Raw genomic sequence first — 27,736 nt, 5'->3', positions numbered from 1 at the left:
CAATCTTCAGATATAAGAAAGTCCAAATTTTGTTTAAGCGTGCACGCTCAAAATATCTTTACGATGTCTTCTGATATCAACTGTCTTGCTCAACAAAATGGCATTTCTCGATAAAGGCTGAACAACATTTGTGCATTCTTTGGGTATCTTCCCTATTATTTCCCTGACATACATTGAGTACAACTTGTGAATAAAGCTCTCAAAAGTATACAAAATGTTGACACATTTCTCCCAAGTGTGCTATGATTGTTATTTAAGGCCAAATTCTGGAAGAATATTTTCACACATCTGTTTGATTGACAGGATTATCTCCTACGTAAGTTCCTTATTTAATATGTTCTATTTCATAATAATCCCCCATATTTCCTACATGCATTAATAGGGTTTCTTCTACAGTCATTTTATTTGTCTTACTTCAACAGGTTTTCAGACATTCGACAAATTCAGAGTATTTCCCACTACGAGTATTGTCTTGTTTACTTTGGAAGATGACTTAGGGTAAAAATTTGGGGCGGGGCGCCTGGGTGGCTCAGTGGGTTAAGCCGCTGCCTTCGGCTCAGGTCATGATCTCAGGGTCCTGGATCGAGCCCCGCATCGGGCTCTCTGCTCGGCAGGGGGCCTGCTTCCTCCTCTCTCTCTGCTGCCTCTCTGCCTACTTGTGATCTATCTGTCAAATAAATAAATAAAAATATTAAAAAAAAATTTGCCATTCTTTACATTCATAGGGGTCACGTCCTTTGTGAATTTTCTGTGGTATTTTGAGGTATGAATCACAGGAGAAAGATTTCTCTCACTGCTGTATTTATAAATTTTCTTCCCCTGTGTGTAACCTTGCAAGTACTGTGATAACTGATTTCTTGGAGGTTTTCTCACTCTCGATACATTCACAGGGTTTCTCTCTTATGTGTCTTCTCTGATGTACTTTGAGGCCTGAGTTGCAACTGAAGGTTTTCCCACAATGATTACACTACACTTACAAGGTTTCTCCCCTGTGTGTATTCTCTGATGTACTGTGAGAACTGATTTCTCAGAAAATGACTTCCCACACTGATTACATACATCGGGCTTCTCACCTGTGTGAGTTCTCTGATGTGATCTGAGGACTGAGCTGCAAGTGAAGGCTTTCCCACACTGAGTACAGTGGTATGATTTCTCTCCTCTGTGTGTTCATTTATGTATTGTAATGTCTGACTTATGGCAAAAGGTCTTCCCACGTTTTTACACACATAGGGTTTCTCTCCTGTGTGAGTTCTCTGGTGTACTGTTCAGGTATGAATTCCTAGAGAACTTCCCACGTTCTTTACATTCATAGGGCTTCTCCCCTGTGTGAGTTCTCAGATGTACTCTGAGGTAGGAGTTTCTAGAGAAGAATTTCCCACACTGATTACACTCATAGGGTTTCTCACCTGTGTGTTTTCTGATGTACTGTGAGGACTGAGTTACTTACAAAGGTCTTTCCACATTGATTACATTCATATGGCTTCTCCCCTGTGTGAATTCTCTGGTGTACTGTGAGATATGACTTATGGTAGAAGCTTCTTCTACATTCCTTACATTCATAGGGTTTTTCTCCTGTGTGAGATCTCTGATGAATTATGAGGTGTGAATTTCTAGAGAAGCATTTCCCACACTCCTTACATTCATAAGGTTTCTCTCCTGTGTAGCCTCGCTGATGTATAGTGAGGAGAGATTTGCGAGAGAAGCATTTCCCACATTCCTTACATTCATAGGGTTTCTCTCTTGTATGTGTTTTCTGATGTTTGGTGAGTTTTGACTCTTTGCAGAATGTTTTTCCACATTCATTACATTCATAGACTTTGCCTCCTATGTGTGTTCTCTGAATTATATTAAGAACTGACTTCTCCCAAAAGGGTTCTCCCAAGTTGTTATATTCAAATATTCTCTCTCCTGTGCCAAGAAAGCCTGATCTCCCATTGAAATTATCCACTCTTCCAATATACTCATAACCTTTCACCTCTAAATGAACTCTTTGTTCCAAGAGAGATGATTTCTCAAAAGTTGTAGCATATTCTTTAAACTCATATTTTCTGTTCTTTGTGCCATCCTACTGACCATGAGGGTTGAATTACTACAGAATGTTTTATCAGATTCATTATGTTCACAAGGACTCTGTCCTATGTAAGCTTGGTTATATGGGATGACAACTGCCGTCTCATGGAAAGCTTTCCCACGTTCCTTGTATTCCTTATTGCTTTGAACAAAGCATTGCTCTATATTTTTAGTTCTCTGATACAGGATTAAATCTTCATTATGACTGAGGTGTTTTCCATTTTGAATGAATTCACAAGGTTTCTTTCCCATTTGAGTTTGTTCATGGTTAATCTGCAGGAACAATTGTTCCTTATTGTATTGAGGCCAATAGCCTTCTTACTTAAATAGGTTATCTTATTAATAATTAATTTTGAAATACATTTCAAATTCATACCACAGGAGTCACACCTACATGGTATTTTTATGGAAGGAACTGTGTCTATGCTGAAATTAAAAATCTTTCCTAATAAATTACCTCTGTGCACAGTCAGTGTTTTGTTGTTGATAAATGGAGCTTGCCAGAAACATCTGTCCTGGGTTTCTTGAGTCTCTTCTGCTTGGCTATCAACTTTGCAGACTTCTAAAGATGACAAAGACCAACAAACCATAAGCCATGAATCGTGTCTTAATTATGATGAAATTACACTTAAAACAAATGCCCTTCTACGTCACTGACTTAGTTTTGTGAAATAAGAGTGATCCAAACAGTCATATTGCCCCATCCGTTTGGATTAGAAAAACAAAACCTGAAAGGGTAGAAAAGGGGATTAAAAACTTAGAACACACACATCTACATTTGGCAATTTACAAATACATACCCTCAAGACTTAATATGTACGTTACAAATAAATATAAAGCGTGGTGAAGAAAAGACTTTAAAAAAAATAAAAGGCTCATCTAGGAAGGGGAAATGCAGAGACCAGAGAGGCCATGAAACTTAGTAGACAAGACTGCCCTAAAGGAATAGAGGAACAATTTGGTATTATTTAGAAGGATCAGACTTTACATAATTTTCCTCTCATACTTACATTAGTGCACCTAAATTCTCTCTAAACTTTACATGTTTCCAGTTTCATTCTTCCCCCTTTAAAACTACTTCTGTTTTGTTATATATACATTAACTTAGTATACTGTTAATACCACATTAAATTTCTGGAAACACTGATTTCTTTGTGCCTAGGAAGAGAGTCCTGTAATGTAGTTTCTAATTTTCCATCTATTCATGTTACTTATAAAAAATACAAATGTCGGGATGCCTGGGTGGCTCAGTAGGTTGGGCAGCTGCCTTCGGCTCAGGTCATGATCCCAGCATCCTGGGATCGAGTCCCACATCGGGCTCCTTGCTCCACGGGGAGTCTGCTTCTCCCTCTGACTCTGCCTTCCACTCTGTCTGCCTGTGCTCGCTCTCCCTCTGAAAAATAAATAAATAAAATCTTAAAAAAAAAATACAAATGTCTACCAGGAAAAGTAAAATTAAAAAGATGAGGAAGAAGACAGAAAGACAATCAAATCCTTCCGTTGTTTTTAGTTGTGGTATATTCAAGCTTATTTGGTCAGATATCCTACCACCAAATGCTAATTTCTCCCCACTATAAACTTACTCTGACATATTATTAGTAAGAATTTCTCTTTTATACCTGGATTTCTACATTTCTTGGTTTTATGTGTATTTATAAACATGGAAGACCTGACCCAACTCAATGATCTATCTATTCACCCTAAGAATTCTCAGCTATACTTCACATTACCTTCTTGCTCAGTACATACAATGTAACAATGATGACCCTGTTTAAAAACCTCTTCAAAGCACATTGTCTCCAAGCACCATTAAAGGAAACGTATTGCAGTTATAATGCTTGGCTGGAGGGGGAATGTGTCCTCAACTACATACATATTGGGTATTAAAGTGATCGCTTCACTAGTCCATAATAAATGTCCTCTTTGTATAAATGCCAGACTATTAATTTGTCAAAAATCATTCACGTTCAAGCAAGTCTTTTCAACTCAGCTGGCTTACATTCCCATTTTGGACTTGCTCAGAACTTCGCTCTTTAGGAAAATGACACTGTCTCATAATAAGTCTTCACAAACATCTCCACCATTTCAAGTCCTACTTATACATCAATTTAAAAAAATTAATTGCATTCTATACATATCATTCTATGTTGTGTGGTGCAAAAATAATGAATACTGGTATGCTGAAAATAAAAAATAAATTAAAAAGAAAAACAAAAAACAATCTGAGGGTTTTGAAGAGGCCCAGGGTGGGAGGTTGGGGAAACTTGGTGGTGGGTATTAGAGAGGGCATGGATTGCATGGAGCACTGGGTGCGGTGCAAAAACAATGAATACTGATACACTGAAAAGAAATAAAAAATTAAAATAAATATATAAATAAAAATGTAAAAAGGTGAAAAAAATGTTGGCTAATACTCCCTTGAAACATAAACATACCCTATTAACTGCCGAAATTTGAAATACTCAGTAATCTTTTTTCTTTTTCCAACTACAATCTATGGTGTGTGGCAAGTATTTATATATGATTTCCTCTGAATACACCTGAGTGATTATGAAAGTAATGGTCCTTAACAAATGGTGTGCTTTTTCAAAATAAAATTCAAGTTTTCTACAAATCTGTAATTTTGAACAAGAACCTACAGGTTTATAACCCAACAGGTCCATTTAGAAATTAATTCCTTATAGTATTTAATGAATATAAAGGCTCTCTCATTCATCAAGAGCAACAGTTAATGAATTAAGTAATGATCGAATAGCCACTATATATTATATAACAAAGTAAGATATGCTGCTCTCTTTGAAGAAATTATAATCCAGAGAACAGCTTCTTCATTCAACATCCACAACACTACCAGGAATCAGATTCTATAGTAGATAATGTAAATTAAAGGAACGAAGGAACATTTTAAAAGCTGTGGAAAGCTGAGCTTAAATTTGAAAATGTGCCTAAAACCAATGATGATATTAACAACAAGAAAAGTTAACAGGAAAACTAACCATTACCATCAGCTAAGCACTGTTCCAGGTACTTTTCATGTATTAACTCACAAAAATCCCCAAGTATGTTAGGAATGAAATGTAGAGTTATATGGCAGGAAAGCGCATCTGTGGGTAATCCTAAAAAGAAGGATTAGCACCTGTTCTGTGCCATACAGAGGAAACGTAGCCATATTTAAGGGTAACTGGGGCACCTGGGTGGCTTGAGTGGTTACGTGTCTGACTCCTGGATTTCAGCTCAGATTGTGATCTCAGGGTTCTGAGATCAAGCCCTGTGTAGGGCTCCATGCTTAGCACAGAGGTTTTTTTGTTTGTTTGTTTGTTTTTTAAAGATTTTATGTATTTATTTGACAGAGAAAGAGAGAGGGAACACAAGCAGGGGAAGAGGGGGAGGGAGAAGGAGGCTCCCTGTTGAGCAGGAAGCCCAACTCAGGGCTCAATCCCAAGACACTGGGTCATGACCTGAGCTGAAGGCAGACGCCCAATGACTGAGTCACCCAGGCAACCCTCAGCAGAATCTGCTTGAGATACTTTCTTTCCCTCTTCTGCTGGTCCTCCCCCAACTCATGTGTGCTTGCTCTAAAAAAAATAAATAAAATATTTTTTTTCAAAGGGTAAAAAAGATTAAGGGACACTAAATGAGAAAAACATAAATTTGCTATATTATGTATTGGGCAAAAGACAACTCAAGATATTAACATGATAAATTAGATGCTTTGGCGGGCAAAGTCTAACTGCATTTAGGAATCAGAACAAAGGAAAACAGTATGCCCCAGTGTTCTGGGTGGTATCAGCGCAAACTGAGAATATAAAAAGAATTTTTTTAAAGTTTACAAAAATATAACAATAGTGATCTAACATTAATAAGAAAGGAAGACAGAAAAGTAAAATGACACAAGGACACAGTTACAAGAGAAGATTCACAGGAGGTAACAAATGAAGTGGGGAAAATTTATGATTTGTAAATGCTGACTGTGATATTACTTCTTCCCACACTGAAGGGATCAGGATATCCTGTATCTTCTGTATACACACACAGGTATAACACTGAATGTAGGGTGGTCAAAAGATGCAAAAAAAATAAATATGCAGATAGCAGAATAAGTGAAAACCTTTTATCTTAGCTATAGGAAGGTATTATTTTATTTCAAATATCCAATTTGAGAATTTGTACTTTAACAGGTAAATGTAGTCTGTTGCTATTTATGGTAATTCCTGAAATATATCAAGTCATCTCTCACATTTTACTTGGTACTTTATATCTGTCACAATCTTACTACCAATTCTATTGTACTTTTCTTCCTCCTTTGTGAAATAATTTATCTTTTCCATTTTTTCTCCCTTACAACTTTAGAAGTTATACACATCTGTTTCTCAGCTTTAAGGGGCTATCCATCACATAATACCATGAATATTTAACTTAAAATCTAGACTAATTCAATATCTTAGATCTCCCTTTCTGAAGAACAGAACCATCAAACTCAATTTGATCACCTCTCACCTCATTTATATACAGTTAGCGCTTTGTGTATGTTTTTTAGCCCTACATATTAGTATCATAATTGCTTTACACACCCATTTGTTCAGATTCACCTCTGTGTTTTGTCATGACTTATCACTTGCCACTCCTCTCAAGCATTCTTTTGGGTTTCATATTCTATTCCTGTAGTATGTCCATTAGAATTTTACAATGAAACTACACAATTAAAGGTACAGCTGCTATAATTTATTTCATTACCAACGCAAATTTAATGATACTCTGAGACGAACTCTCCTGTTGACTAAACCTCAGTTAGTGTCCTCTGAGCCCTGTTCTCAACTAGGCCTTGACTAGGTCTTCCAGGTCTATCCAGGCTGAGCTAAGTTTCCATAAGAACCCTTTGAAGTCAGTCTAGTGACAGTCCCTTCACCCTTGATATCTGATCAAGTTCCTTAAACCCTGTCCCTGATGTGTTAGTGCCTGATCTGCATTCAGCAAGAATCCCCCTACTGTTGGTGTTTCTCTTACTAATCTTCTATCCAGTGATTCCCCCCCACTCTGCCTGTTGACTGTAAGTCCCTAGCTGTCTTAGCAGTATGTGGAGTTGAGCTCGGTTTTACTGAAACTTCTCACCCCCTATTCCAACAGTTACTGAATAAAATCTGTATCTATCACTGTTAATGGGGACTGGCTTTATTTCTCATTGAAGCAGCATGAGCCCAGCTGACTGGTGGAAGAGAAACAGGAGTAAAGAAATAAACCCTTTGTGACACAGGCTTGGATGGGCAGCCAAAAGCTGAAAATGGAGCACAGACACTGAGGAAATTCTGACATGACAGATCCAAGAACTAGGGAACAGTATCAAATACAGCCACATATAAGGAACTGGAGTGCCAGGAAAAAATTAAGAATGAAATACATCAAACCACTTATTTAGGCACTTATTTAGGAAACCGAGAAGGCAACAAGAAAAATAACCAGGAAACCCACCCACACACACACTAAAAAGAAAGAAAGGTAAGTCTGGAAACAACAGAGTTGAACAGCTAAAAACCAAAGATGAAAAGAAAATCTTGATGGCAACAAGAGAAAACAGAATATTAAATACGGAAAAACAGAGATTTAAAAATCAGAGAAGGCAGTATGTAACCCAGAAGACAGTGAAGTGAATCAAGTATGAGCAGAAAAGTGTCGATCCAGATTTCCGTAGTGACAGAAAACATCCTGCACCAGGAAGGCTTGTAGGCAGAAAGAGCTGCTTGCTGCCTTGTGGGGTTTGAAGTAAAATATCACACAGAACGGGAGGAGGAACAGAAGCATATTATTATAACACTGCAAGCCTCTTATAAAATAGCATGATGTCATTTGAAATCACTCTGTGACAGTCTGAAGATATCGTATTCCACAGGGCATCCACTTAAGTGGTGAAAATATTCCCATTAAAAAATGAGAGATTTTCACATTAGTTAAAAAAGACCAACCATAGGAAACCCACTCTAAATATAAATAGATTAAAAGTAAGAAGATGGAAAAAGATACACCACACAGACATTACAAGAAAGCTGAAGGGACTAGTTATGTTTTTTTCTTTTTTTTAACCTCCAGGGCTTCTTACTATAAACCGTGGGTTCCCATGACTAGCCATCTCACCTCAGACTAGTAATTCACTAGAACACCTCAAACACCCCCCAAAACTATTTACTTATATATTGCTAATTGGTTTTATTTTTTTTTTTAAAGATTTTATTTATTTTTCTGAGAGCAAGACAAAGTGAGAGAGGGAAACAAGCAGTGGGATTGGGAGAGAGAGAAGCAGGCTTCCCTCCCAGCAGAGAGAGCCCGATGCAGAGCTAGACCATGACTTGGCCCAAAGGCAGACGCTTAATGACTGAGCCACCCGGGAGCCCCCTATATGACCAATTTATTATAAAGGTTTCAAATCTGGAGCAGCCAAAGAGAACAGATATATAGGCAAGGGTTGGGGACGTGTGTGGTATGTGGAACTCCCACACCCTCTCTGGGGCACACCACTCGAAGCTTCCTGAACTCTGTTGTTCAGAGGCTCCTAGAGAGGTTTCATTACCTAGGCTTGAGTGATTAAGTCACTGGCCACTGGTGATGGCCACCCCACCCCCCAACACACCTGAAGTGATCTAGCGGCCCCCAGCCATCAGGTACTTCAGTATACAAAAGACACTCTTTTCATGCCAGAGATTCCAAGGGTTTTAGGAGCTATGTGCCAGTAACCATGGGGAAAGAGCCAAAAACTTTTTTTTCCCCCTTTGGTTATATTATAGTCTCTCTCACAGTAAAAAAACTGCAATGGACCCCCCATTTTTTTTTAAGGACATTCAAATTTTGCAGCATGGCCTAGAACTTCCAGATCAAGTTTATGCTGGTGTCTCCAGCTTTATTTCATGCCATTGCTCACTGTGCTTGTCGTGACAGAAAACACACTAGCCATCTTGCGATTGACTGAATGAGTCCAGGGTACTCCTGACCAGGACGTTCCTGCCTCTCTCAGCAATGCTCTCCTCACAGATCTTTGTTGTCAAGATTTTTCATATAATTTAGGTCCTTTCCAGATACAATCTTGAAGAGACTACCCCTGGCCACTTGGCTGAAACTGTCTACTTATCCCCAATACACTCTATCATTATGGTCTCATCTTCTGGTCTTTAAAAACCCTTCATAGTATTTAGCATGACTTGAGATTATAGGATTAATTTATTTCCATCCTTTCTTCCTCTGTGGTCCTTATCTCTACACCTTCCTCCTGAATGTAAGCCCAGCAAAGGGAGAGTCCTTGACTTTCTTGTTCATTGATGTATATCCTGAGCTTTTAGAAGAACATTAGTTAAATGCTGGTTAAAAGTAAAAATTTCCCAGGGGTGCCTGGGTGGCTCAGTGGGTTAAAGCCCCTGCTTTCAGCTCAGGTCATAATCCCAGGGTCCTGGGATTGAACCCAATCCCAGGGTCCTGGGATCAAACCCGCATTGAGCTCTCTGCTCAGCAGGGAGCCTGCTTCCTCCTCTCTCTGCCTGCCTCTCTGCCTACTTGTGATCTCTGTCAAATAAATAAAAATAAACAAAACCTTTAAAAAAAAAAGAGTATAAACTTCCCAGATGCCTATTTTTAGGAAGGCCCTGTGTATGTGTATCTTGCCTCTTCTGATGCTCACAAATATTGTGACAAAGGTCTTATTATCCAAATTTACAATGAGGAAACAAAGGCTCATAGAGATTAAGTGACTCTTCTAAGCCAGTAAGTGGCTTAGCTAGGATTTGTGGGCTGGCAGTAGTAATATTAAAGTAGGCTTCAGAAAAAAGGGTTCTACCAGAAATGGAGACATCATGATAAAGGGGGTCAAAGGCTCAAGAGGACATAAAGATCCTAGTATTTATAAACTTACTAATTCTTAAAATTGGTAACGCAAAAACCAGTAGAACTGAAAGAAGTAAACACAAAATTATAGCTACAGAGTTCAACACTGCTTCTCACTGTGTCACTGACAAAGCTCTTAGGAATTTTATCCCCAAACCCATTTTTCCATTAGCCCTGTGATTTTCAGTACACTATTTTATATGGAGCAGTGATTCTTTTTTAGGAAAACACACATCACGTTATAAAAGAACTCACCATATTTGTATACCTTCTCTCCTCTCCATTTGTTTTTAGCCTCCTCTTATCTATATAGATACATACCCTTTCTGTGTTGCCTAGATTTGCAACTCGTACAATCTGTCACCTAGGTCCCACATCTGTTTTAACATCAGTTCTTTGTGGGGGGTTGTCAGGGTGGCACAGTTGGCTGACTGTCTGACTCTTGGATTCAGCTCTGGTCATGATCTCGGGGTTGGGGTAGAGTCCCTCATCGGGATCCATGATCAACACAGAGTCTGCTTGTTTCTCTCTCTGTCTCCCTACCATGTTCACTCTCTCTCTCAAACAAGTAAGACTTTGGAAAATAAAATAAAATAAAATAAAATAAAATTAGTTCTTCAGTTAAAGTCAGAGTCTACTACCAGCCTTTTTTACCATGCTTCTTTATGTCACTCCCGGGTTACCTGATACTCATTCTCTAACAGAGGCTTCTAGGAACAAAGATCCTAGAGTTCTTTTCCCTTCAGAAAAGACTTGCTGTCTTTGTTGAAGAGTATCTTCTTAAGTGGGTGTAATACTCTCAATGTGACACCTTGAGGATTTTGTAGAAACTGCTCTTGCTGACTCTGAGCTACAGATTTTACTATGGAAAAGTCTGAGGCTATTTGGACTTTCTCTTATATTGGCCGGTTGTCAAAATGACTGTTTTTGAAATCTAGTCCCTTGATCAGAATATATCCTAATGTTGCTAAGGACTGGCTCTTTTACACAGATTCAATCACAAATCTCTTCCCCCACAAAATGTATTCTCAAAATATTTTAAACATTTGTTCTATTTCTTTTCCTTTCTATTTTGGGGAATGAGTTCTATGTATGGTATGTATGTGAACTCTCTTTTTAATGTAATCTTCTAATTTTATTTCATTTTCTTCTTGCTTACATCTATCCTTTCTTTCTGAACAAATTTTTTTAAAAAATATTTTATTTCTTCATTTGAGAGAGAGACACACAGTGAGAGAGGGAACATAAGTAGGGGGAGTGGGAGAGGGAGAAGCAGGCCTTCCGCCAAGCAGGGAGCCCAATGCAGCCCTCAATCCCAGGACCCTGGTATCATGACTTGAGCTGAAGGCAGATGCATATTGACTGAGCTACCCGGGCGGGCCCTGAACAGATTTTTGACAGTATGTATTCATCCTAGGGATTCTTCCAGTTTGCTTTCTTTTTTTCTTTTTTTTTTTAAAGATTTTATTCATTTATTTGACAGACAGAGATCACAAGTAGGCAGAGAGGCAGGCAGAGAGAGAGAGTAGGAAGCAGGCTCCCTGCTGAGCAGAGAGCCCGATGCGGGGCTCTGTCCCAGGACGCTAAGATCATGACCTGACCCGAAGGCAGAGGCTTTAACCCACTGAGCCACCCAGGTGCCCCCGATTTGCTTTCTTTACTGTAATTTTATTTTCTGTTCTCTTTTCTCAGTTTGACACCCTGCCATGTGTTTGCATTTCCCTTATTAATATCTTTCTTAAATACTTGTATCACAGAGATAATTAATTCAATTAGTTCACCCTTTGGAAACTCACGATTTAATATTTGGTCACATAACTTACCTACTTTATGACCACTTTGATCAGATGACAATTCCATCACCAACTACCTTTCTTCCCAATACTTTTCACCCCTTTTTTCTTATAATCATTTTGCATGCATTTGTGCTGGTTCCTTTTCCATTACTTGGGCTAAAAGGATGTGAGCTTTTCAAGGAAGGAAGACCACACTGCAAAAGGTTTACTTGGGAGACAGAACAGAGTCATCCCTTAGGCTAGAGGGGTAATTCATTATGAACAAGTGTTCTGCACATGTGTTGGTCTCGGTTTACAGATCAAAGAGGATGTGCCTTCCTTCCTCATTGGAGTAGCCTCCAGAACAGCTTGCTCTCTTGGTCATCACAGAGCCAGCTCACTGGGGCTGGCATTGCTGCAGCTCCAAATTGAGGAACACCGAGTGTTGCACTCATTTCACAGAAACAAGCCCAGAGGCCGAACTGGGCCCAAGAATGAAAGTGCATACTAGGAGTCTACACGGGAAACAATTCTTACCCACTGAGACAAGGTGGCTATAGTTCTCCTCCATCACCTCCCTGTTACAGGGTCCTCTGAGCAGGGTCCAGGTGCTGCCACTCCTCCTGGGTAAAGCCCACAGTCACATCCGCAAATGATAAGGATCCCTGAAACAGCACATTTGTGTTCAAATGTAAGTAATCACAATGGGAAGACATGGAAAAGCTGTCGAAGAACTGTTACGGAGTTCACTATTCACAATTAGAAAATGTGTTCTGGCATGCCTACCTTTGTACTTGGTTGGAGGAGAAAGCATGGCAGACATTCCTCACCAGTGTGATAAGTTACCGGTATCCCATCATGTGCCTACATGCCATAAAGAACTCTCCTACCTTGAGAATCTGAAAACCAATAAAACCATGACACTGTTCTCAAGGAGCATATAATCTGACAGACACAAGCATGAAGCATCCAACCACCATGTAGCATAAAACCCTACTACAGTAAAACAGGTGCAAAGTAGAGTGGGATTACAGAGGGGAGAAAACTTCTATTCCTGCTATTAGGATGGGTTTCACTGATAACATAGTATCATTCATGAACCTGGCCCAAAAGCACAACCATGTACACTTCTAAAATATGGAGTTAAGGGGCACCAGTTGGATTAATGTTTGCCTTTGGCTCCGGTCATGATTTCAGGGTCCTGGGATCGAGCCCCATATCAGGCACCCTGTTCAGTGGGGAGTCTGCTTCTCACTCTCACCCTGTGTGTGTGTGTTCTCTCTCTCTGTGAAAGGAATAAATTTTTTTTTAAAAATGTAGTTAAAGGAGTCAGTGAACACACAGGAAAGGACTGCTGGGACTATGTTCACATAAGAGCTACAGTTGTCTTCAGGGAAAATGCTATTTAATAATTCTGAACATAACTCTTGTAGGACGGGGTGTCCAAAATGTTTGGTTACTGTTCCATGTAGAAAACCTTTTTTCTTTCTTTCTTTCTTTTTTTATTTTAGGAAACCCTTTTTTATAAACAGTAAACTTACAATGTCAATTTATATATTTACTAAATTCCATTATTGTTATTTTTCCTAAGTCACTTTTATTTTTTCAAATGAATATATTTGGCATGTAACATTGTATAACTCTGATAGGCTTATATACTGTAATGATGCCAATGTAGCTGTATTTATCACATTACATAATTACAGTACATTAATGTGTATATCCATTTCACTGCATACTGGATTTCTTCATTCTTTTTTTTATGGATTACAATAAATATAGGGAGATACTCAAATATTTTCTTCCCATGACTGAATTGACTGTCTTATACAGTTCATAGGTTTTATACCACCCATTTATGAAATGACCACTGCGAAAAAAAAATATAGCATGAAGAAACAGAGACATATCATTCCCAGGTTATCAAAACAGTTAATCAATGTTCATGTCAAACACTAAAAATTGGTTAATAGGAAAAACAAGACTATTTTCCAGAAATGTATAAGGTATTATTGAGAAAAAACAAAAAAACAAAAACAAAGTATATCTAAGTAAACGAATACAAACAAAGAATATCTAAGTAAATGAATACAAACAAAGAATATCTAAGTAAATGAATACACTATATTCATGGCTTGGACAATTTAATAATATTACAAAAATATCTTATTTCTCCACAAATTGGCCTATAAATTGAAGACAATCAGAATTAAAATCTTAGCAGATAATCTTTTTGTGGAAACTGATTAAGCTTACTCTCAGACTTACATAGAAACTTGAATGGCCAAGAATAACCAAAGCTACCTTGGAAACAGGATGGATAAACTCACACTAATTATGGTAGGCAGAATCTAAGATGACGACCTCCAATGGATCCAACAACGTGACATAAACTCCTCTTAAATGGAAGAGACTTAAGTCCCTGTGATTGTGATACATTCTACGGCAAAACAGATTTTGCAAGTATAAATGAGATCCTTTAATCAGTATACTTTGGCCTAAAGGGAAGATTTACTTGGGTGGGCCTGACCTAATCATGTGAGTCTTTTATTTATTTATCTTTAATATTTTATTTATTTATTTGAGAGAGAGAGTGAGAGCGCATGAGCACACAAGCTCATGTGAGGGGCAGAGGGAGAAGCAGGCTCCCTGCCGTGCAAGGGACTTGATCTCAGGACCCCGGGATTATGGGACATGGGACTTGATCTCAGGACCCCAGGATTAGGACTGAGCCGAAGGCAGACCCTTAACCAACTGAGCCACCCAGGCATCCCTCATGTGAGTCTTTTAAAGAACGTAAAATACCAGAGACCCTTCTTCTGACCTCAAAGAAGAAACAAGCTACTGTGAATCCTACGGCTGTCCAGAAAGAAATTCTGCCACATATGTACAGATGGGAACCCAACCAAGCCTTAGATAAGGAGTCCCAAGCAACACCTTGATTGCAGCATTAATGCCTAAGAAACTTAGCTAACCTACTCCTAACTCATTCTCGTCTGTACATCAGGACAACTGCAAATGGACTGGTCAAGCTTAAATGTAAAAAATAATAATAATAATAAAAATGTAAGAGCTATGTAAGTACTAGAAGAAAACATGGGTGAGTTCCCCCATAACTTAAGAAAGAATAAAACTTTCCTAACCATGACTAAAAATTCAGATGCAGAGCTCACATAGTTCAGTCACTAGAGCATCAGACTTGTAAAAATCCAGATGCAATAAAATAAAATACTGACAGACCTGACCACATAAAATTATAAACAACCAACCAATTGAGTCCTCTACAAAATAAAAGAAAAACCAAAATCAAAAGAAAAATGACAACCCAGAATTAAGTGTCTGCAACTTACATGACAAAGAAAGGGTTAGGGTCCCTATATAAAGAATTTCTAAAAAGAAAAAAAAAAACAATAACCCTCTAAATATGGGCAAGAACTGTGAAGAGAAAACTCACAGGAAGAGAAATGCAAATGGTACTAAACTTAGAAGATCAAGCTTACCCTTTAAAAAGAAAAATATAATAAAAAGTATACTGAACTATTTCCCTCCTATTGGACTGGCAGAAATCCAAAAGAATAACCACACATACTTAATTTGTTATATGCATAAAAGCATCCTCATATCCTGTTCAAAATACAAAAAAGATTAACCACCATTAAGTGAAATATGGCAATAGTTAGCTAAATTATACATGAATTTACCATTTAACCCAGAAATCCCACTTCTGGGGACCAACCACAAGGGCACACTGATCAAAGAAGAGCTTATATCACTATTTATATTTGCAAAAGACTAAAAACACCCCCGATATTGATTACTAATGGACTCGTTGAATGTGTTATGTTATACTCACACCATGAAGTGCTAAGCAACTGGAAAAGGAACTGAGGAATATCTCTTTGTGGCACTACGGAGTGAATTCCATAGTACATTATTAAGTGACAAAGCAAAGTTTAAGTTAGGGGCACCTTAGTGCCTCAAATGCTTAAGCGTCTGCCTTCAGGTCCTGGGATCCAGCCAGAGTCAGCATCTGGCTGCCAGCACACCTGCTTCTCCCTCTACCTGTGCCTCCCCAACGGCTCAGGCTCTCTCTCTGTATTCTCTGTCTCAAATGAATAAGTAAAATCTTAAAAAACAAAGACAGCAAAAAAAAAAAAAAAAAAAACCCACAAAAAACAACGAAAAAGAACTGGGTGCCTAGATGGCTCAGTCATTAAGTGTCTGCCTTCAGCTTGGGTCGTGGTCCTGGGATCATACCAGCATCCCTCCCCGCTCTGCAGGAAACCTGCTTCTCCCTCCTGCACTCTCCGGACTTGTGTTCCCTCTCTCACTGTCTGTCAGATAAATAGACTCTTTAAAAAAAGAAAACCCACAAAGTTTAAGTTAAAATCAAGTACAATATGACAAAGATCTACATATGGGCCTTCTTATATTAAAAATAACAAAATGAGAATCACTATATTGCATATCTAAAATTAATATGAAATTGTATGTTGATTTCACTGGAATTAAAATAAAAACTTAGGGGTGCCAGGTGGTTCAGTGGGTTGAGCCTCTGCCTTCAGCTCAGGTCATGATCTCTGGGTAATGAGGTGGAGCCCAGCATCAGGCTCTCTACTCAGCAGGGGGCCTGCATCCCCCACCCCCCTCTGTCTGACTCTCTGCCTACTTGTGATCTCTGTCTATCAAATAAAGAAATGAAAATATTTAAAAAGAATAAATGAGTAAAATAAAAAATAAAAACTTAAAGAAATGGCTACCCACATTGGGTAAGGGCAGGAGTAGGATAAGGGGACAGAGAGAAGCCAGACTGATCTCTGAAGATGCTTTGCTAAATTTATATTCACAATCCATCTTTAGAAAAATTTAAATATTTTTAATACTTATACAACAAAACAATAATCAAAATGAAAACAAAACCCTAAAAACAAAGAGCAAATGAAAGAAATCAATCAAATTGTGTCTCAATTTGATGGTATACCTCAGAGAGGAAATACCTGCTAAGTTTAAGACACAGGAATGTGACTATGTGCCACAATGGGAATACACTGAAGGATAAGAGAACTAAAACAAACAAAACAAAACAAAACCAAAAAAACCACCAAAAAACAAAACAAAACTGTGGAAAAAAGATTCACAAATCTGACCACATCAACATGTAAAACTTTCATATTACCGATGATACCACAAAGTGAAAAAAATAAGACAAACTCTGGAGAACATATTTTACAATGAATAGAACAAAGATTACTATACAACACTCATAAAGGATATTTATCAATCAGTAAGAAATACAGAACAAAATTAACGGAAAAGTATGTAAAACTATACAAAACATGTAAATCAACATTTCACAGAAGAAAAGTGAAAGGCCCAATCTTATCCAAAATCATAGAAATACAAATCAAAGCAATAAGGTTTTCATCATTCATCAGACTGGCCATAATTTTGAAATAACGGTATCAACTGTGAACAAGGAGACAAAGAAAGCTGTCCTGTCACCTAACAACTGGTGGGAGTCGTATGGTCACTTAGACCAATTTGGCAGCATAAATTGACACTGGAAATGCTTAGTCTCTCTGACCCAACAATATGTATCATGTGTGTACACTACAGAATACTTGAAATGCTTGCTCTTCTACAGGGACAGAAAATGTAAAAGATGGTCACTGCACAATAATTCATAATAATGATAAACAGAAATGACACAAGAAACAGACAACTAAATATAAGCTGTCATAACAGAATATTAAAAGGAATGAAGTAACCAATTTGGATAGATCTTAAACACAATATTAAATTCTAAACACAGGGCCACCTGCGTGGCTCAGTTGGTTAAGCATCCAGCACTCGATTTCAGCTCAGGTCGCAATTTTGGGGTCGTCAGATCGAGCCCCATGTCGGGGTCAGCAAGAGATCTGCTAGAAATTCTTCTTTTCCCTGCCCCTCCTGCTTGTGTGTGCTCTCTCTCGCTCTTTCTCAAATAAATAAATAAATCTTAAAAAAAAAAAAAGGCAGCCAAAACAATACTGACAAGTTTGTCAAGAAAATTTGTTCAGTAGAACAAACTGAAGAACTTACATTCCTGATTTCAACCTTCTATAAAGCTACAGTATCAAACACAAGGAACCAGCATGATAATATCCACATAAGGATATTATCATATCCACAAATGAACAGAAGTGGGAGTCCAGAAACAAACCCATACACCTATGGTCAACTGATACTCAACAAGGGTGAGCATTAAGCATTCAATGGGAGAAAAAAAGAGTCTCTTCAACAAATGGTATTGGAACTGAATATCCACATGCAAATGAATGAAAATGGACCCCTTCCTCATATCATATACAAAAATTAACTCAAAATAGATCAAAGACCTAAATGTGAGAGCTAGAAACAATAACACTCTTAGGAAAATACAGGAGTGAATCTTCATGATCTTAGAATGACAACAGATTGTTAGATATGACCTCAAAGGCAAACACAACAAAGGAAAAGAGATAAAAAAGACTTTACCAAATTAAAACCTTTTGTGAATCAAAGGATATACTTTCAAGAGAATGAAGAGACAACTCACAGAACAGGAAGAAATATTTGAAAATCACATATGTGATAAAAATCTATTCCCCAATTGAGTCCTGGGATTGAGTCCCGCATGCTTCTGCTTCTCTCCCTCTCCCTCTCTCTGCCTGCCTGTCTGCCTGCTTGTGATACTCTTCAATAAATCCAATTAAAAAAAAGGCCAAGGATTTGAATGGACATGCCTGCGAAGCAGATATACAAATATCCAACAAGCTCACGAAAAGGTACTCATTAGACATTAAGGAAAAGCAAATCAAAACCACAATGACATGCTACTTCATATCCACTATGATGGCTATAATAAGACAACAAGTGCTGTAAATAAAGAGAGGAAACGAACTCTCATGCATTGCTGGTGGAAATATAAAATTGTGCACATGGTGAAAAACAGGCGGTCCTGCGGTAATTTAAAACTACAACTAATGCATGATCCAGCATTTTCACTTCTCAGTAAATACCCAGAAGAACCAAAGACATGTATTGTACCAAAATTTGCACATGAATGTTCAGAGCTCATTATTCACAACAGCAGTAAAGCAGAAACAAGCCAGATGTCCCTTAACCAGTAAGTGGATGAACAGAACTCGGATCCATCTACACAGTGGAATATTCTTCAATGATAAAAAGAAATGAAGGCTCGGTAAAAAGGTACACTTAGCTATAAAACGAAGGTCTGAGGATCTCATGTATAACACGGTGACTACAGCTGATATCACAATTAAAATCTGTTGACTGCAGAGCTTAAATACTCTCACCAAAAATAAAAGAAAACCAAAACCCAAAAAACAAAGAAAGAAAGAAATATGTGAGGTGATGGATGTGTTAGATTAGATGGGAGGAATCCTCTCACAATGTATATGAATATCAAAATCATCACAATGTTCACTACATACCTTATAGTTCTGTCAAATATACCTTAATAAAGCTAGAAAAGAAAAACAATGAAGTCTGTAACGTGCTCCAATATGATGAAGTTTAAAAACATTACACTAGGTGAAGGAAACACACAAATAAAATATACATTTTGTATGACTATACTCCTACAAAAGATCCAGAAGATCCAAGTCCATACTGACAGAATGTAGATTAGTGGTTGCCAGGGTCTGACAATTTTGGAGTTATTTTAAGGACGTGCAGTCAATTTATTCTATAAAAATTCGAGGCTTTGTAAAGGGAAAACAAAAACAAACCAAGACCAAGGGAAAGCTCTCTACATGGGCTTTAGTAATATCTTCTCCCCAAAACTCTCATTAACTGGGTTCTGCTTGGTAATCTGTCTTTTGCTCCCACTGAAGAATAATTATAGGCATTTAGTTTGTGGTTTGCCACAAGAAGGTTGTTCATCATTTATATAAAGAGAAACAGAAGTTTTTTATTCAGCTCTTGATGCCAGAAAGTTTTTAGGCTCCAGAAGGAATAGGGATGCTCTATGCATGTTTTTTGGGGGTGGGGGTGGGGCGTGGGGAGGGAGTGTGTGGGGAGTCATGGTTAAAAGTCCGAAATATTTGCAAGTTTGATAACTATCTAACTTTATATGATGTGTGTGTGTGCGCTCACGCCATCTTTGCCCTATTGATCTGCTGATCCGATGCTACTGGTCTACAGACCTCAAGATACCTGCAACCTTGTTCAAAACGAAAATTCTCGGGCCCCATTCTATGGTTTAAAACACTTCCCAGTTTTGATCTCATGCACACTGAAGTCTGAGAACCACTGTGTCAGGCTGGTTCCCCCAGTTCATTTTATCTATTTCTACTTTTCTACTTTAAACACGAGTCATTATCCTCATAAGTTCCATTATAAAACAAAGCAGAAAATGACTTCAATAACTCACACAGGACTTCTTCATATTTTGGTGGTTTCCCTTGGAAAAATGCAGAAATCTCTGAAGGCAGAGCTGGGATAGAGAAAGAGGAATGAAGTCATTAAAGGTACAGACTGCCTTGCAGTTCCCGGACCGGCCTGCTTAAAAAGTTGCAAACATCACCTGGGTGAAATACCCCTCTGTGGGAGAATATCCTTTTCACCTCGCCGAAGGGGCAGGAAAGGACATATGATAAATCACCCACACGACTACATATGACTGTGATTTGGCCATGAAGAGTTTGAGTTCTATTCAAGCTCATATTCAAGCTTGAGCTTGAATAGAACTATTGTCTAGGACATTTTTAAACAATGTCTGTACCCCTCTGTTCTGTTTCAAAGAAATTTTAAAAATGAGAAAAAGTGGTTAAGCAAATTATAATACGCTAAATGAAGGAACACGAAACCTTCAGCAAAGGTTGTACAACAAAAGTTGTTACATCTGTATTTCCTTGTTTACTCAAGTTAGAGAAGGTAACCAAAGCTAAGAAAAAAAGGATGGAGGCACTTTCAAGTGAGTGTACCTTTTGTTTTTCTAAAGCATTGCAGTTTCTCAAATGGCTATCTTTTTTTAAACCGGTGGTGATGTGGTCAGTACAGGACTGGGGTAGGAAAACTCAACGTTTCCTCTGGGTTCTGCCCCAACACAAAGACAGGGAAATTCACTTACATTCTCAGCACCAATTTCTTCTCAACCTTCAAGAAGAAAAATAGGTAACTCTCCTTGTACTGCTGTCTTGTAAAGAACTCAACAGCACATCTTTAAATGCCAGATTCATTGTGTGAGCAGAGCTCAGAATCTGGGAAGAGGGAGCACAAAACAAAGAGTAGGGGTTGAACTGGGATTGGTGAGACAAAACTGACTCACATCTAGTTTTAAGGCCCTTTCCCACAAATCTCTGGAATGCCTCCAGCACTGTTCTATTTCCCAGGTCATCTAACCATCCTTCACTCCTTCCATCCCAGCTGCCCTGGTCCAGGCTTCTCTCCATTAGGCAGCCTGGGAGCTTCTGAATAGGGCAATATTCTCAAATCTCACTTGTTCTGAACACGCCTGTGAAAACCTAGGATCTGCTCCTCTCTGGGAACTATACTCTGCTGAAAACTCACTCAAGAGGTGCCTGGGTGGTTTGGTCAGTTAAGCAAATGACTCCATCTCAGCTCAGGTCTTGATCTCAGGGTCATGAGCTCAGCCCTGCAGTGAGCCTACTTAAAAAAAAAAAAAAAAAAAGAAAGAAAAAAAAAAAGAAAAGAGAAAGAAAGAATAAAGAGAAAGAAAAGAAAAAAGAAAGAACCTCAAATAGTTGTAGGGTTCTCTCCAACTAACATATACTTAGAGACTCCTCCTTCTTACTTCACAAGATGTGCTTTTCTAACGTAGATGAGAAAGACACCTGAGGGGCAAATTCATTTTAGCTGGAATTGTCACCCAGGCTCACAGTGCCAATGTATTTGTTATTCCATAGACTCTCAGGTCAGACCTTCCATAAATTTAAATCAAGGCTGCTGAGAACTGTTACAAACCTAACTTGGATACAATTATACCGTCTCTATTAGAGGCTTTGAAGACATCTAGAAATCCCATACACAGAGCTACTACACGGTTAAAATTCAATCGTTCAGATATGATTCAATCGTTCAGATCATTTCTTCACACGCCTAATTATTTCTGCTAAGTGCCCTGCAGGATGACATGCTGGCTTTTATAACCAAGAGGGAAGCTGCAAAGACCATGACATTTGGAGAAACACCTAAAATTGTCTTCTGGGGCGGCTGGGTGGCTCAGAGGGTTAAGTATCTGCTTCTGCTCAAGTCCTATACACAGAGGCCTGGAATCCAGCCCCTGCATTTGGCTCCCCACTGGGTGGAGAGCCTCCTTCTCCTTCTGCTCCTCCCTCAGCTTGGGCTCTCTGGCTGTATCACTCTATCAAATAAAATCTTGAATGAATGCACGAATGAATTTTTTAAAAAACGTCTTCTAGTGGAGCGCATGGCTGGCTCAGTAGGCTAAGAACTGCCTTTAGCTCAGATCATGATTTTGGGGTCCTGGGATTGAGTCCTCTGGTTGCGGGCGGGGGCAGGGGGAGGTGTTCCTGCTCTGCAGGGAGTCTGATTCTCCTTCTTCCTCTGTCCCTCACCCTGATCATGCCCCCTTTCTCCTCCTCTCTCAAATAAAATCTTTAAAAAATAAAATAGTAAAATTGCCTTCTAGTTTATCTGCTAGTGTTGTGACATAGGGTATATAACATTCCTCTCCACCTCAGTTTTATAATGTTATGGCAGAGAGAGCTCTATCTATCTAAGTGAGAGGTTGAAAGCATAATGCAACGAGTGATAAGAATAAAAATTGTATTAACAACAGCAGCTAATAGTTACTGCGAGGCACTGAGCTATGTTATTTAATCCTCTGAACAACCCCACCACACAGGTGTTATTAATATCCTCAGTATTACAGACGTGAAGTCTCACGCAGGTTTGCCGTTCTCAGATGATACTTTGATAGTTCAGCCCCGCACGAATCAAAGCCATCTATCTGCTCAATTCCCGCCGCTCTATGACCAAGCGCACCCACCGCGCCTGTGCACCGGTCACTCCCCACCACCCTCCCCCTGCCTCCCTCCTCACCCCACTCCACGCCCCCCGCTGCCGCACAGACCACGCGGGCAGATCTGCGCAGAGTCTGCAACTTCCCGCGGGCACCCAATCCCCACCTCCCTGCCTTCCAAGCCGACCTTTCCCGTAGTAAAGAGTCTCCCGTCTCGTGATCCCTCCATCCGACCGAGGCCTCCTCGTACCCAGCTCTCCGGAAGAACAGCCAAGGGTCCCGCCGGGTCCGCGGGCCTCTTCCCTACAGCCGGGCACCTTAGCCCACAATAGCGTCTTGGCGCCACCCAGAGACCCCCTCAGATCTCCCTATCCTTCTCGCCTCGCCACCATCCCGCTCCGGCTGCACGAGCTCCGAGAACGGCAAGCAGAAGCCTGGAGGTCCCAGATCGTCTCCCACAGAAAGCTGGAACATTGGGAAGCACCTGCGAGGTATTGTGCATGCGCAGAAAGAGCCGCAGGCTACTAACTCCCATAACCGCGGGCTGTGGGCTCACAAACTTCCGGACTTCATTCCCTTAACTGCTTGCCTGGGACTGGAGAATTTCGGAAACGTTCTCTCTTCAGCAATTCGGAGACAGTGGCAGGGGGGTTGTTGCTTCTGTATGCAGCACCGGTTTTTTTCAGTGCCTCAAAGAAATAGTCTCACAGACACTTTGCTTTCTGAATGCCAAGCGACCAAAGGAGGCAAAAATGTAAAATCTAGGTAGAAAGGCTCGCTTACATACTAGAAATACAAAATACCACTGTGGATTGGAGAAACAAGAACTCTCGTTCATCGGGACACCTGGGTGGCTCAATCGGTCAAACACCTGCCTTTGGCTCAGGTATGGATCTGAGAGTCCTGGGATCGAACCCCATGTCAGGCTCCCTGGTTAACAGGGAGTCTGCTTCTCCCTCTGCCTCCCCACTACTCGGGCTGATGTACAGGCTCTCTCTCTCAAATAATCTAAACAAACAAACAAACAAACCCCTCTTATTCATTACTGGTGTGAATGCAAAATAATACAAACATTTTGGAAAACAGTTTTACAATTTCTTATAAATGTAAACATGTACTTACCATGCAACCTAGTGATCCTACTCCTATGTATTTACTTAAGTAAATCGAAAACTAAGTCAACACAAAAGCCTTAACCCAAATTGTTTTTTTTCCTTTTTTAAAGGTTTATTTACTTATTTGCGAAAGAGTGAGTGAGCAAGAGCAAACAGGGCTCTGGGCAAACAGAAGTCCGGGCAAAGTTAGAGGGAGGAGCAGGCTCCACGTAGGACTCCATTCCAGGACCCTGGGATCATGACCTGAGCCGAAAGTAAACACTTAACTGACTGAGCCACCCTGGCGCCCAACACAAACGTTTAGTACCTATTAATAATCACCAGAACAGGTAAAAACTCAAATATCCTTTAATAGGTGAATAAACTGTGGGACATCTATAAGTGGAATACTATTCAGTAATTTTATTTTATTTTTATATATTTTTAAAGATTTTATTTATTTATTTGACAGAGAGAGATCTCAGCAGGCAGAGAGGCAGGCAGAGAGAGAGGAAGGGAAGCTGGCCCCCTGCTGAGCAGAAAGCCCAATGTGGGACTGGATCCCAGGCCCTGAGATCATGACCTGAGCTGAAGGCAGCTGCTTAACCCACTGAGCCACCCAGGCGCCCCACTATTCAGTAATTTTAAAAAAGGAATGAATTAATGTCTCACACTACCATAGGAAAAATATTTTTTTTAATTTTTTATTTATATTTACTTTTAAAGATTTTATTTATTTATTTGACAGAGATCACAAGTAAGCAGAGAGGGAGGCAGGCAGAGAGAGGGAGGAGGAAGCAGGCTCCCCGTGGAGCAGAAAGCCCAATGTGGGGCTTGATCCCAGGACACTGGGATCATGACCAAGCCAAATGCAGAGGCTTTAAAAAATGGGGGGAAATGAGCTGACCTAAATAATTCCGTAGAACTACATTTTGACTGGATACATTAAGACTGAAAACAAAAAGAACTGTACATAAACACTCTGGCTGGTAAATTCTCACAGGGGTTAGCAATTCTGAAACTACTTTCCATGTACACAAGGTCAAAAAGAATACACATGTCGTAGATAATGATAACCAGGTATTTCAGTGTATAAAAATAAGGAAGGGGTGGGTGGATGGGAAAGATATCAATGTTAGCTCATTCATTTTCAAATATGTAGTCATGTGTATGTAACACATCTGTATACAGATTTATATGTATACATATCGATATAGAAATATGGATACTGTGAGGCAGATGACTAGCATGGACTGGTACACATACATCTATTTCTTAGATATGTAGGCATACAGCATCTAAAAAGTTTCACCCAGTACCAATCAGCATACCTAGAGCTCAGATCTTGGTTTCTCCAATAGAAGGAACTAGGGCTCCTTGGAAAGATGTCTGATTCCAGGGCTTAGACACAGAAAATACAAGGAGCCTGGAGCACCTTGTGTGTCAAAAGTAAGGAAGTCCTTTAGAAACTATGATAAGGATTTGTTAAAAGGACCTAAAAGCTAATCTATGATAGCTCTCAATGCCCAAGCTGGGACAATTTGAGCAACATAATAATAGCATGGGTGAAATGAAAAGAGTGGAGAGAAAGGAGCTGATCTGAGAAAAGGACCAAGAACATGAATGAATCTTTTTTTTTTTTTTAACACAAATGAGTCTTCAATGAATTTTGCTAAGTGAAAAAAGCCAAACTCAGGAGATACATATTATAAAATGCAGTTGACATTGTAAAACATAAAACAGATCAAAGGGTTGGGTGAAAAAGGCGGGGTTGAGTAATGACCACAGGGAATGAATTAGATTATCCATGAGCCCATACTGACATAAACAAATGATGAAATAAATGAGGAAAATGAAAATCTTTTCTTTACAGAAGAATCCCAATAAACATATAAGTAAAACAGAAAAATCTCCTTTTAGAACACCACAGTAAAAGTGGTTGCAGGCAAGACCCAACAATGAAAGTGAAAATTAGTGGCCAAAACTATAAATATAAACAGGATACTTGGGTAGCCTCAGAGAGTTTTTCCTCAAATTTACTAATACACCTGGTGGTTTTAAAATATGACCATAAATTCGAAAAGGGGCTAAGTGAATTTCCTCTGTCCCTGGGTGTGCACTGGACTTAGCCAATCCACTCTTAAGTGTAGACTGGATATGGAAAAATCCTAAATATATAGTGCAGAAACCCCGCTGATACCACCTTAACCAAGTACTAAAGGTTAGTAAGACCAATCACGTTGATATCACGTGTCACCTGATACACAGGTAGGGCACATCCTTCCAAGGGTATTCTTCCTAAAAATATATACCTCAGTCTAATAAGGAGAAAACATTAGACAAACGTCAATTCAGAAGCACTTTTCACAATACCTGACCACTATTCTTCAATCATGTGAATGCCATGAAAGACCAGGAAAGACCAAAAAACTTACAGGTTGGAGCAGACATGATGATTAAATGTATCATGGTATCTGGACAGAATCCTGGATCAGTAAAAGGGCATTCGTGGAAAAACTGACGGAATCTGAACAAACTCTGTAATTTCGTTAATACAATTGCGCCCGAGTTGCTTCCTCAGTTTTGATAACGGTACCATGGCTCTGTAAAATGTTAACATTGGGGGAAGTTGCCTGAAGTGTATATGGGAGGTTGCAGGAGATGAGAGCGTGCTTTCTTCAAGTTTGGTATATGGACAGTTTTTTACACATGAACGGTTTTTAGTATTAATATCAAATTGCTAGCTTGCTGCTTTTCTCATCCGAGAATAACCATGCTGGTCACAGATAGCGGGTACAGAGATGAAATCCAAACACAGCTTCCCTTCTCTTGGCTTGCGTCTAAAATTTGGTTGAAGGACAAGGACAAAAGCCTGGCTCCCGACAGCAGTCTCTCAGCTCAGCCGACTGGGCAGAAACTCTCCAGCTGGTTTCTCAAGAAAAGCGCATGGGGTACACCGGGGAAGAGAATTTTGAGAGAGGTACTGAATAATTTATGCGCCAGATATACATGGTAAACGCCTCTAATCTTCACTAAACACCTGCTAGCTCGGTAGGATGAGTTACTTTTTAAGACTTAGAGGGGTGAGATAGCCCTCTTAAGGGTAGACGCACTTTCCCAGCACTAGCTGCCAGGAGCAGAGTTCTAGCTCCCCGCCGCCACCTCTCAGCGCCGCTCCCTCCCACTGCGCAAGTGTGTCCCCGCCTTCTCCTCCTCGCTCCTCCGTTCCTAGCCTCCGGCTGCTCTTCGCCACCCCGCGCCGCTCCCTCCCTCTGCAGAGGTGCGTCCCCGCCTTCTCCTCCCGGCTGGTCCATCACCTGCCTTCAGCTCCTCGCCGCTGCCTCCTTCTAGGCAGGTGCGTCCCCGCCTTCTCCCCGCTAGACCTTTCCCGGCCTCCAGCTCTTCGCCGCCGCAGCACCGCTCCCTCCTCTGCAGAGGTGCGTCCCCGCCTTCTCCTCCCTGCTGGTCCTTCACCCGCCTCCAGCTCCTCGCCGCTGCCTCCCTCTAGGCAAGTGCGTCCCCGCCTTCTCCTCCCGGCTAGACCTTTCCCGGCCTCCCGCTTCTCGCCGCCGCCCCGCCGTTCCCTCCCTCTGCGCATGTGCATCCCCGCCTTCTCCCCGCTCCACCGTTACCGGCCTCCAGCTCCTCGCCGCCGCCGCACCGCTCCCTCCCTCTGCGCATGTGCATTCCCGCCTTCTCCTCCCCGCTCCACCGTTACCGCCCTCCAGCTCCTCGCCGCCCGCCGCGGCACCGCTCCCTCCCTCTGCGTATGTGCATCCCCGCCGTCTCCTGGTTTGTTCTTCCCCGGCCTCCAGCCCTCGTGAGAAACCTTCCCTGGCTTCCGGGTTCACTAGGTGAGGGAGTTATGGGTGAGTCCCGGGGGATGGGGGCGAGTGACTAACGGGCCCTGTGCGGAACGGAGGTCCGGCGGGGGCCGGGGTGCCGGG

The 27,736-nt window shown here is 40.3% G+C and overlaps 1 protein-coding gene and 1 pseudogene across 1 annotated transcript; one reads left to right on the top strand and one right to left on the bottom strand.

Annotated features, from left to right (window-relative positions):
- Positions 1-829: 829 nt before the first annotated feature.
- Positions 830-27,387, bottom strand: LOC123394136 (zinc finger protein 73-like). Its single transcript, XM_045087810.1, is given in 6 exon segments — positions 830-1,211; positions 1,214-1,265; positions 1,267-1,408; positions 1,410-2,065; positions 23,077-23,179; positions 27,107-27,387. Coding segments are annotated over 6 exon segments (1,545 nt in total). The 3' UTR covers positions 830-900.
- Positions 27,054-27,736, top strand: part of LOC123394133 — a 35,051-nt pseudogene continuing 34,368 nt past the window's right edge.

This window comes from Mustela putorius, unplaced genomic scaffold (assembly GCF_011764305.1).
Source record: "Mustela putorius furo isolate JIRA1106 unplaced genomic scaffold, ASM1176430v1.1 tig00001533_pilon_pilon_pilon, whole genome shotgun sequence".
In the NCBI taxonomy this organism is placed as follows: Eukaryota; Metazoa; Chordata; class Mammalia; order Carnivora; family Mustelidae; genus Mustela; species Mustela putorius.
This window is presented reverse-complemented; position numbering and strand designations above follow the sequence as displayed.